At 27.0% G+C, this 13,832-nt stretch overlaps 1 protein-coding gene across 1 annotated transcript in view; it reads right to left on the reverse strand.

Moving 5' to 3' along the window:
- Nucleotides 1–12,773: 12,773 nt before the first annotated feature.
- Nucleotides 12,774–13,832, reverse strand: part of LOC112694303 (ATP-binding cassette sub-family F member 1-like) — a gene marked incomplete in the record, with an annotated part of 19,306 nt that continues 18,247 nt past the window's right edge. The window contains 1 exon segment of the mRNA XM_025569723.1: nucleotides 12,774–13,158. Within this exon segment, the coding sequence (XP_025425508.1) occupies nucleotides 12,971–13,158 (188 nt within the window).

Genomic DNA, 13,832 nt, shown 5'->3' on the forward strand with positions numbered 1-13,832 from the left:
TTCAAACCATCGTTTTTATTTCAAACAATAGACTAAAAAGGTTTGTATAAAAATGTATTTATTTTAAATTTTTCTCGTATAATATGGTTTATGACTGTTCGGGGCCATAGGCGCAATTTCAACTTTTGACTTGGGGGGCTGAATATATTAAGGGCAAGCAAACCCGTGGGGAGCTTTTCCCCCCACACCCCCCAACAATCACCATTCATATCTTACCTTATAATATTACTTCATAATCTGATTAAATTTTTTTATCTTCATTGTTACGGCCGACTGACCACAAATTTTAAGTAGGGGGGTATGACTTATAATAACATAATTTTAACAACATAGAAATATATTTATTAATTCATTTTATTATACCTATATCAATCAAAATAAACAACAAATTATAATTGTAACCTTTTATTGGTCTTAGTATACTTAAATAGTATATCCTCAACTTTAAGCTGATTTAATACTTCTCTTTCAATGTTTATTATTACCAAACTGGAAAATCGCTCATCAAACTAATATTATACATATTATACATTTAATTTTACAATACCAGTGATCATTTTTATTTTATAATTAACATGGCCATCTCATAATATATAATATTATTTAAATATATAAAAAAAAAAACTGTACACATTTAAAATATTATATCATTTTAAATTTGTAGATTTTCGGGGGGACTATGGCTTAGTTTGGGGGCTAAGTCCCCCCCCCAATTTGCGCCTAGGTTCGGGACACATATTTTTTCTAAAAGAGCTTGCGGATCTTCGATAAGACAATTAATTAATTTGCTGTAATTAATTTTATTAAAAGATAGATAATCGTTACCACATCATCGCCCCAGTGAGCCGAATGCATATTTAATTAAGAAAATTAAGAAAATGTATTTTATTTACTTGGCAATGGCATAAAATATTATATTAGGTAATTATTTTAACTTATTTTAAATGCTATTAATTTTATTAATACTCTGAAATTAATTGGCTAAAAGATTGTTTAAATGCATATTATAGTGATTTTAAATGTATAAGTTTTGCATGTTTCTTGATTTTTTATAGCTAAAAGTCTTCTGCCCTAATTATAATAATAATACTATAGTAGTAAAGAAAAATTATTTTACAGTGTATTGCTACCAACCAACGTAATTCCCTATGAAATATACCAAATACAGTGGTACTAATATTTAAATAAAAAATCACAGCCACTAAGATATTATTTTCGAATGACGAAACGTTTCGTTCACGCATTGTTTGCCATAATACGAGTAATACATTAGCGGGAAATATTTATATATATATTTATATATAAATATATATTTATATTTATATTTATGTATATTTTATTATTATCATCGCTTTATTCCGAAGATAATATAATAATGATGTATATTGGGAAAGAAATGTTTATGTAATACTATTTTGTAATAAATATACATGTAATAAACACATCAAATGTATAATAATTTTAAATAGACACCGATCCAGAATGTGAATTTTCGTAGTCCATAATAATATTTATTTATTATGAAAATGGATCCCTGATTATTTATAAACAAATTAGTAATAACTAATAAATTATGCTAAATAAGACCATTTAATTTTAGAATCTAAAAGAACGTTTATAATTTAAAAATTCTGATTCGGTCTAAATACTTAATTTATCAATGTAAAGTTTTCGTTTTCGATTTCGGTTCCAACAGTTTAAAATATTTCGGTTCTAAAATCGATTTTATTATCACCAAAAGTCACTCAAATTTTTTGAAAAACGATCAAATTTGTTGGCAAAAATTCTAAACTATCACTCAAAACCGTTATGTACAAGTATTATTACAACAATCTAAATCTAAAACGCTGGTGTTAAAGTATCAACTTTTTGAGCATATACGTTGGTGTTCCTGTATAACTGACCAGCTACATACTTACTGTATTATGGTAGTCAGTATGACCGTCCATAATCTTTTACAACTCAATCAAAACTTAAACGATATCAAAATATTTTTAGTTATTATATTTATACTCGTAAGATCTGCATTACAAAACTGTATTGCGACTCGAGTGAGTATTCTCGCCTATACCTACTATGTAATAATATGTAGTATAACATTTTCCGAAAACATTAAATTCAGTTCTTGAAACAGTATATATAACTACTAAGATTTTCTCACGAATCAGTAAGGAATATTTTCGATTTATTTATTCCACGAGTTCTCTTATAATTTAATTTAAAGGTCACTTATGATATAACTCAAAGTTGTCTTAATAAGGGATGCATTATAAATATTCATATGATAATAATAATTCAAATAATGTCTTAATTTACGAGGAATTTTACTTTATGCATAACATATAATATCCAACAAAAACATAACAATTGTGAGAGATTATTTCGAGAATACCTAGTATGCATATGATGATATTTTGATGTGAATATTGTATATATTATAACTTTAGTGAAACACATTTCTTCTATCTTCTGCTTATCTATAAATTACACAATTAAAGGTCATTTTTTTAAAAAAATTTTAAGGGATAAGCCGAAGTAATTCTTGTGCACAAAAAACTAACCTATTCACTTTCTAATTATTCACATATTATAGAGTTTTCTTAAGTCATATAGGTAGTCGTAAAATCGTGTAAGTTTACGGGTTTTCCATAAAAAATATTTTTTCTTTTTATACGTCTTAGGTAAGTTCTTTACAACAAATATCAGCAAAATATTTGTGGCATTTATGTAAATGTAATATTTAAATTTCTATACCTAAATATTTATAACCGTACGATTAAATGGGTAAACCGGTGAAAAAATTATCCACAAAACGTTTCAATTATAAATTTTATAATAATAGAAAATTGGCATGTCGAGAGTTAAATTTTACACGTATTATCTGTATAATTATAATAATCGTGTAAAATAGAAAGGAGTTGAGGTGAAGGACAATCCTAGCGTAACTAACCTTTTTACACAAATACATTTCCACAAGGATGTGAATCCTGTACCACGATATGAAAGTATCGTCTCAAGAAAAAAAGGTCAAATTTCTACGTTATAATATTAAAGTACAATACAAATACCAAGTATGAAGCATGGAAAAAAATGATTTCCTATTGACTATAACTAATTTTTAAGAATAAATAAATACAAATCTAAATTTATTTAAGAACAAAATAATTTAAGTGTAAATTTTTAAAATGTATCTTATAACTAGAAAACGGATTTATATGTAATAAAAATATAGAAATATGTACATATATATGTAAGTATAATTTATAAAATATGTGCTAAAAACATTCAAATATGTAGGGAAAAAAAATTTAAAAAAAAAGTATTATTATTATTTAGTTATTATTATTAAATTATCAAAATGATTTGTTGCATTGAATTATTACAATATCTTTTAAATTATCAAATATAAAATGTCACCTATTAGGTATCAAAATATTTTTAAAACGGCTAAATTATTGTTTCACATCAACCGATGTATTAAAAGCATATTTCAAGCAAATACTATCAGAAGGCGATAATTCCAAATTTTTAGAAGGGTGTCTGCCACTCATTATGTCATTGATTGTTTTAAAATCAATATAGCCTAGAATTTTTTTTTTGTAATAGTATGAATTTTCTTTTTTTACAACATCTATTGGTCTGCTTAAGAGTTTTAATCGCTGATTCAACAATTTGCATACTATTATTTGGAGACATATTTTTTTATTAATAATTTTGTTAAATTATTTTTAATTAAAATTAAATTATTTTCAATGTTTTATTTTGCATAATTAGTCGGTAGCTTTGATTAAAGAAAAATAAAACTAATTTTAGTTTGTGGACTGTATATTTTCTACGATTACACTTTTTTTGAAAAGCCTACTTTGGCTCGACTCGACTGACGAACCCGTATATAATCTAAAGACAGTCGGTCGTCGCGATAATCCTCTACCTAACTACAATATAAACTCGGTTATTATCAACAATTAGATAAGATCGACCAATAATATTTTGAGCTTTTCCAATAGCGATAGAAGTTTCTGGATCTAATTTTGAAATAATTTCTTGTATTTTCGTACAAAGAAGACGTATTTAAAAATATTTAAAAATTAGTGAAATATTTAAAAATATGTAACTATACCAAAATATGTAAAAATATATAAAATAAAAGTATCATCATTTTATAATAGGAATGATTTAAATCATAAGCATTTCTTATCGAATCTTAAATATCTCGTTTTAATAAAAAATATGCATTTAAATATAAATCCGTTCCCTACTTATAACAATATAATAACTAGAAAAAAAATATAATAATAATTTATTTTTATTTGTAAATAATTTTAGTAACATTTATTAGTACCAACTACAGTTTATAATTACACGCGGAAATATTCAATAGTCATGTAAGTCTAAAAATGTAAATTGATTTATTGTATCAAAACCTGCTTTATAAATGTTTCTTAAAGTCGATAAAATGAAAAATAAAATAAAAATATGACAGTAATATATTAACACAAGTTGTGCCAGAGTCAAATTTTTAATTAAATGAATTGTTAATGTTCATTAAAAATATACGGATACGTCATCGAACACAAAAAAAAGCTATTTACGTAAAATTTTTATCCAATACACTCCTGTTTTTGTTCAGAATTGATAGTACTCTTTTCCCTGACCCGTATTAAATCTGAGGTATAAACTAAAAACCATGTATTATTCATGTATTTTTAAATATAATAATATACACATAGGTGCATGGTGAAAAATCATTATAATAAATTAATACTATAAGTGACCGTCACACATTCAAACTCTCCTCGGTACAAATTATAGGTTGAACGTAACGACTTACGATAAGTAAATATTATTTTATTTATAGTTCACGATTTTTCTGTAGGTATTTTGTACATGTGAACTTGCATCGGCTGTAGTTGACCACCAGTCAAGTGACTTTAACTGAAACGCATATGATACAATATACGTTTTCATCCATACATACATAAATATTTCGTTAATCAAATAGGGAATATTGTTATTCTCACTTGGACGTCCAAATCACTACTGTCATTACGAAAGTTGTGTATGCATGGTGGTAGTGCTACGTACCAGGATTTTTCGCAATGCGACTAACAAGTGAGTCTGATCATTATCAACGGAATACTATTAAAATAATACCTACTGCGTGTTATTACCTGTTTTCATACACTTGTACAACGCGTATCAGTCGTCTTCGAATTCAAGGATTCACTGGGAAACGTTTTCTAGATCTTGTTTTGGCCGAATACCGTACCTACAAAACGTATTATACTATCATGGTATCGCCGTTGTGCCCTTGGGATTTTAAATCGTCGAATCTGACGGTTTGTTGGTTCCCGTGCATACCGTATGCTTGAATTATTCTCTTATATCCGTCGTCCCATGTGTGATAAATTATGCGAATATGAAAATAATTTAAACATTTGTGCTTGAAGATTGCGAATTTTTTCATTAACCAAGAAATTACTTTATATTATAATGCGGTGATATACGTAATATAAACCGTGATTTTAGGTGAATGGAAGGTATGTTTGGTTTGTGAGTGGATGGTTATTTTTTTCCGTAAACTTTCGGTCTGCACAGCTACATTAAAACTTTCACACAGAATTTAATTAAATCTAAAATTGATAACGTAATTTTGAAATTTTTGAAAAGTGGAAGAAACAAGGTCTTTACGGTTGTATAATAATATTTAGGAAAAGTATAATTATTGTACATTTTATTTGGTATAAAACAAAGGTGAATTTAAGGGAGAGCAGAGGGGCCTTGCCCCCCCCACCATTAGCCTAGGACCTCAGTTAGTTTATTTATAGATACAATGTAAAAATTAGAAATATTACAATTTAATAAAATTATTTTGTGATCGAATTTATAGTTTCTAGATTAACCTATCACCAATACAATATACTCGTAAGTAAGGCAGTGAAGTTGTTGCATTTGGATGTTTTTTGTAAATGCTTAAATTTGTTGCTGAGTGAGCTTAAAATATAAATCGTTAAACTCTTAATTAAAATAAAAAAAAATTATATTGCAATAAATGCAATTTTGGCGTTTTATTTAATTTTACTGCAATTTTAACTATTTTTCATAATTTTTGTTATATTTAAGATTATATAACTTAATATATAAAATAAAAGTAACTAAACGTAGCAGTGAACAAATTTCTATATTTGTTTTAATTCCTACTTATTATTTCTATAGAGCAGCGGTTCCCAAACTTTTTTTTCAGCGGTGCCTTTTGTTGAATCCAATTTACCCACGGTGCCTTGCTGTGAACTACATTACAGAACAAAAAAAAACGTATTGATAACCAATCTTATTAATTTTATTAAAATTTAACTTAATTATAATTAAATGCATTTTTAAACTTAAAAAAAAATAAATAAAAATTATTGTTATTATAATTATAATTATTATATAAAATTATTAGGTATAAGGTTAAAATGAGAATATCCGAATATACAATAGAAAATATTACATTATTTGCTATAAAGTTTTTATAAAAACCATATGGAAAAACAATTTTATACATTTTAAACTATTTTGTAATGAACCGTACGTAAACCGCGGTGCCCTTAGAAAATGATCATGGTGGCCTTAGGGCACCGCGGTACACAGTTTGGGAATCGCTGCTATAGAGCGATTATCGCATTTTGGTCGTTAAGATAAAAACTTGTCCCTCAATAACATACACTATCGTCTATCAGCATTCAGTTATATTTAAAAATACCGAAATCCTAACAGTAATGGGGTTGCTAGAATTATCCGCATGTTTTTGTGGCCCGTACTGTAGTCGTTCGTTATACTTTTTCGCATCAATTTCGTCCGTTAAAATGCCAAAAGTCAAACCGATTAAATCAGACATTTTAAAAAATCACGTATCAGAATTTGGTGACACTATATTTTCTTCTGATGGCAGTATTCTCTTTTGTAAAATGTGTGAAGTGCAAGTATGTACCGATAGACGATATATTGTGACACAACATCTAAAAATAGATAAACATTCTTGGGCAGTAAATAAGAAAACCAACAATAAAAATTCAAAAATTCAACAATTAGTAACAAATACAAAAAAGTCAAATTTTTCGTTTGATCTATGTAAAGCATTGATGTCAAGTAAAATTCCGTTACATAAAATTAGTAACATACATTTCCGGTCATTTTTGAAAAAATACATTGGAAAAGAAATTTTAACAGTTACTACTTTATACAAAACATATGTAAATGATTGCTACGATGATATTATGAAAATTATCAGAAATTATGTAACTGGTAAAAAAATATAGGTATCTATAGATGAATCAACAGATACAAGTGGACATTTCATAGCTAACTTGTAATTGGAACCTTGGAATTTGATAAACCTGGTAAGATATTTTTACTCACTACGGAAATTCTTAAAAAAGTTAACCATTCTACAATAGCTACACTTTTTGACAAGTCCATGTTTATATTATGGCCCAATGGAATACGTCACTATGACGTTTTATTATTTTTATCTGACGCGGCCCTTTATATGGTTAAAGCAGCTCTTACAATTAAAGTTTTTATATTCTAAATTAGTGCACATAACTTGCTTATCTCACGGTATACATAGAGTCGCTGAAACCATTAGAAGTAATTTTCCAAAAATTGATAAGCTTATCGCCAGAGTAAAACAAATATTTTTAAAAGCTCCTTCCCGTATTTTATTGTTTAAAGAAGAAGCTCCAAGTATTAATTTACCTCCTCATCCCATAGTAACCCGATGGGGGACATGAATAAAAGCCGCGTCCTACTATTGTGAAAATTTTGTAGAAGTAAAAAAAGTAATACAATTATTAAATTCAAATGACGCTATTTCTATAGAACAAGCTCAACATCTTTTGTCGGATAGTTCTATGGAAACCAACTTGGCATTCATTCATTCAAATTATGGTTTCATACCAGCAGAAATCATTAAACTCGAAACTCAACATGTTCCATTAATCGAAGCTTTATCTATAGTTAAAAACGTTAAAACTAAAATAGAAAAATTATGGGACAAAATGGAATATTAATAAACCAGAAATTCAAAACTATTTTACAAAAAAAAAAAAATAAAGGATATCAAATAATTATTCGTATATCAAAAATTATAAATGGAGAAATACAGTCAATGGAAGGCTTGCCAGAAGACTTGACCAGTAACGATTTAAACTATTTCAAGTACGCGCCAATAACAACTACTGACGTAGAAACAAGTTTCTCCCAATACAAAAATTTGTTATACGATAACAAACGATCATTCGATTTTGAAAACTTAAAAAAATCTTTTGTAGTGAAATGCAATAATGTAAGCAATATTCATAATTAATTTTTTTTATTATTATGTATTAATATATTTGATTTTATTGATTATAATTAAATTTTTTTCAATGCAATTTTTAATATATTTTAATGCAATAATGCAATCAATTTAGTGTGTTTTTTAATGCAATAATTTCACTGACCTACTCGTAAGTAATGTAATGACATTACCCATATCAAATAATCTTATTTATAATGTACAATTATGACTTGGTCATGTGTGTTACCCTATTGTAGTATTAAGCAATTCGAATTCAGGTCATATTAATGTCGCAATAGAAAGTAAGCTAGCATTAACATTTTTAATTATAAAACAACTCTTTTTTCTTCTATGTAAGCAAATTATTATATTATTATTGTTATAGCTAAATGTATATAATAGAGAGAACGAGCCAATAAAGGGGTTCTTCTGTAGTGGTCGTGTGTTTCGATTAATTAATTAAATTTTTTTAAGCTATTTTCATGTATAAATTAATTTAAACATTGTTCGAATTAATTATTTTTAATATTCCAGATAAAACCAATTCGTTGGTTATACAAAAATTAAAAAAAAACGTATTATGCATTAAAAACGGTATTAAGCATTATGATAATAAAGCTAAATTATTCTCGGGATTAAACGTAATTCATCCAAAAGCCGTAAAATTATATACATATATATATATACATGGAAAAATAATTAATTTCCACGTACCTGAATAAATAAGAGTTTCTCGGACCAAAGATCCTAACTAACAAAACAAAATAAATGTTCTTCGATGATGGATAGTTTTCAAAAATTTAATACAAAAATATTTAAAACGACCACTGTAAAACTATAATCCTTAAAAAAAACAATGTGTCCATTTCGACTATTACCATAATGGCCACCGGGTATTTTAATTCCGGCCTGTGTACTTTCGATTTATTAATAATAAATCTATACCTTATCATAATAATTTTGTTAAACATTGCCAAAAATATGTACACTAGATTTATTCAATTATAATTATTCTGTTGTCAAACGTATTTTATAATTGCAATTATCGAAGCATCCAATACGGAGTTGTGGGTACGTATAATCTTTAAGGCCATAACGTATTATTTATATACTATAGTTTTAGTTTCTGTACACGAAATCGCGTATGCGTAATTAAAAATTAAAACTATACAATTCATTGTAGGCAAGTATACCATATTATATCATGATACGAATGGATGAAACGACATCAAAACAAAAGATAATAATAAAATGCAGTTGTTTTTATTCGAAAAATGTTTTTCATTATTACAACCTGTTTTTTTTTTTTTGTACGCGAAACATCTAAAAAATATATTTAATAATATACGCTGTGCGATGTTTTATATTACAACAATATAAAAACTTTGTTATTAAATATTAGATATATTTCGTGTCGTAGCACGGTGAGTCACGGTACAGCGACTAATACAATGTTTTCCATACGAAGATGAAAACTTTATTATTACACCTGACACCTTTATTATTAACCCATCTTTCGGGGAAAAAGTTATTATTTATTCAGGTGCAAACGACTGGAGTGCCGATAGTATATTACGCAGTTACTAGTCCACTGGGATGATATGGGTTTTCTGCTGATATGAGTCATGGAATCATTTCCCCAAAACTATATGAAAAATAATATAAAGCAAAAGTAAACTGACATCGCCCGTGAGGATGATTCTCTATACATCAAATCCCTATCAATGGGCCGATTTTTCAAAATAAAAAAAAAACAATGGGTAAAAATATGGAAAAATTACAAACATCGACAATGTTTATACATTTATTTTAAACCATCAGAAAATACCGACATATTTATTTCAGTAAAAGTAGTTAGAACAACGAGTGCATATGATATTTTCATGGACGCTCAAAATTTATTGAAAATCGATTTATCACTGCACACTTATTATTATTAGATAATAAATTATTAGACGCATTATAATGTGCCGTAGTAGGTATGTACTTAAAGCGGCTATTTCGAATGCAAATATAATATAGGTTATTCGCCACTATACTTAGTACAATACTATTAGTATCTGCAACAGCCCTCTAAACCAACTATTATTCATACCGAAAAGAGTAAAATATTACCTACAGCTAATTGTTTTATTTGGTGTAATATCACGACCGAACCAATCCAGCGTGCCTAATATTGTAACATAGATAGTAATTACTTGTAGACGACAATTGACCAACCTGCGGCTCGCGGGGCACATGTGTCCCGTTGTATATTTTAAAATAAAACTAAATATTAAAAAAAAAGTAAAATTATTACAAATATGATTTTATATTAGTTTATGAATTCTTTTAAATATTTCAAAAATAAAATAATAATAATTATAATAATAATAAAAGTTAATAATATATAAAAATGTTTTATATTTATTTTTAATGTGAAATTTGAGCTTGTATTTCGTTTAATAATAATGAAAAATCTGGTTGGAATTTAGTTGTTCTAATCCTCAACATTGAATTAAGGTATTTAACCGTAAGTCGCGATTTATGAACTGATTTTGTTTGTTTTATTCGTGAAAATATTTGTTTGCATATTTATGTCGAGCTAAGTACAGTTGCTTTTATCATGATAATGTCCTCATAGCAGGAAAATCTTCGTATGGAAGTTTTGAATACAATTTTAAATTGTTAAGTATCTTTTTAATTTTATGAAATTTATCACAGTAAAATTAATTGATTTTCAACTCCATAAGTTTCAAATTGAAAAGTAGTATCGACATAGTTAGACATTAGTATTAAATTAATTTTTAAATAAACGCAATGATTTTTCGTGTACCTAATTTAAAATCCGAGAATCGAGATGAAATATCGGAATGCAATTTGTTAAATATATTTACAAATCGGTATGCTGAATATATTGAATTTGTTTTATTCTAAAATATTTTTTTAAAGTTTTTTATAGTTTTCAAAATTACTGAAATCACTGCCTTAATTTGATAAGTAATTTTATTTTGCAACAAATGCTCTGACGGAATTAAATATGTTACATATGAATTTTCCAAGTCCTTGTAATATTAAATTTTAAATATTAAAATGTGTTGTTACGTCTGTATGAACAATGGCAAATTCATCATATATTTATGGCCAGGGCACTTTATAAGATAAATTATGTAATGTAGCTGATCGTAGGCATGTTTAGGGATATTTGAGATGGGGCTTAGACCCTCCTCAAAAAAATAGTGTGACAATATTATACTAAAACTATCAAAATTTATTTTCAATATCTATTATTTAGTTGTTCTAAATATACTTTATTTTTATTATTTTTTTCCGACGAAAAACAAAACCACAACAAGTAAGAAATACTAAATCCTACAACCTATTATCATTTTTAACTTCGAAAATATGTTTTCCTTGTCCAAGATGAACAAGTAAATTTCTTCTCGTAAAACAAAAAATCGTTTCAAAACCTCTCCTCTGCTTAACCATCGAACACAAATATGGTAGGTATGTCATATCACTGTACGCGACTTCAATTTCGAGAAGATAACTTTTACATTTTTTATGAGTTGGGTTATGTTTACCATTAGGCAGGATAGGAAACTACCTATAATAATTTTTAAAAGGCCTTGGATTTTTATGAACTTTTTTTTTTGTATACTACATTCATCGTATAAAATAAATATAATCAAAATATAATATTTCAAAAAAATAAATAAATAATCCTTATCAGGGTAAAATGGCACATTTTTAATTTTGCCTAAGAGTCTGAAAATGTCTAAATCATGCCTTGTCTATAATTAAGACCATGAGACGGACTAAATTAACAGCTTTTGTAATTGTATATTGTCCTTACCTCGGTAGTGAATACGATGGTAGAGGTCGCCGACTTTCACTACACCGTGTAAATCCGTATTTTGTCACTGTTGTTTGAAAGGTCACTGTAATTATTATTATTGAAATGTTTTCAATAACAAATAAAAAAAAAAATACCTTCTTGTACTAAAATAAACAAGTTTTAACACGATAATTTATTATTTACCATTAATTATTATAGTGTACAGAATGGATATTGGCAGTATTTGCATTTTCATTTTGAGTAATCTTAAACAAATCCAGAATCTAAGATAGATAAAAATATGTTACATAGATTCTATAAAATCAAATAAAAGTTTAATTTTGTAAGTGTACTATTTTAGTAGTTATTTGAAGTTCGAAATATCTACATTTTTACATGTATTTAAAATGAACAATGTCATCCCCGTCGTGCTTTACTAAGGTAAATAAATCACAAGGAAATAGAGTAGGTACTGTAGTATAAATAATAAAGGTTCACGCAAACTATATGGATATTTTGTTAAATCTTAATTGAATATACCTGAAGGGCTGCAAATTCTGAGTGTGCGTTAATTACTAGCCATTAATACTAAATAGTACCATAAGTCACAGTTACCTATAAAAAAAAATTCAATATCTTAATGTTGTTTTATTTATTAATATTGTGTAAACAAGGCACGTATATAGGAATTACAGTAAATTACAACATTCGAAGATGATAATATTATCACAAATACATCAACAACAACATCATATAATGTAATCGCAAATATTTTAACACACACGTACAGACCAATAAAGGTAATATAAAATTAATTGGTAGTGTTTATGTTACTGTTGAACAGCTGCATTAGCCGCGATACTCGGACTATTGATAACCTCGCCCAGGCATTCCAAAAGCTCTTTCCGATAGTCGTCAAAATCACCGTCCACCTCATTAATAGTCTGGTCTTCAATAACCCAAAGCGTACATTCTGTTTCACGAATCAGCCGTTCATCGTGAGATACGATTATGACACCTGCGTTTTGTAAACGAATGCGATGTAATTTCTCTTGTATAGTAAACATTTACAATCATAAAAATTAGAAGGTAAAGAGATAATAATACATACGTATCTTGATATACTAAAATTATATAATTTCTATTATTGAATCATAGAAATAATTAAATAAACGCAATAGATTCATAAACCAAAACATTAAACTTAAACTTAAATTTGGGATATTAAAAACGTAAACCGGATAAATTCATAATTAAATGATTAATTGAGTGAAAAATTGTGTACATTTTCGGACACGTCTAAATCGATTGAAATATAATTTTTCATAATTCATTAATAATGAAGTGAAATAAATATTACAATACGAGTATAAAACACACGCATGTACTCATTTTATTGGAATTGTTAGTGTTCTGGAAATTCGAATAGCTAATGAATTAAATCTAAAATATTAATGAAATTTATTGGATAAAATATGATATACCAAGAAAAATATAAACACTTGGATTTACACTAAAATACAGTGAATATGTTTTGACTAACATTGTGCTGCAACAAACCCTACTTTATTCAACAAATAAAATAATTAAAAATATATTATGCCAATAATATTAACACGTGTATAGCAAAAATTAGCACGATGATCGCCAAATTTGTACGAAAGTATTTACTAGGGAAAATACATTTTCTCA

The sequence above is a fragment of the Sipha flava genome, unplaced genomic scaffold (assembly GCF_003268045.1).
Source record: "Sipha flava isolate LNK unplaced genomic scaffold, YSA_version1 127_pilon_pilon, whole genome shotgun sequence".
NCBI lineage: Eukaryota > Metazoa > Arthropoda > Insecta > Hemiptera > Aphididae > Sipha > Sipha flava.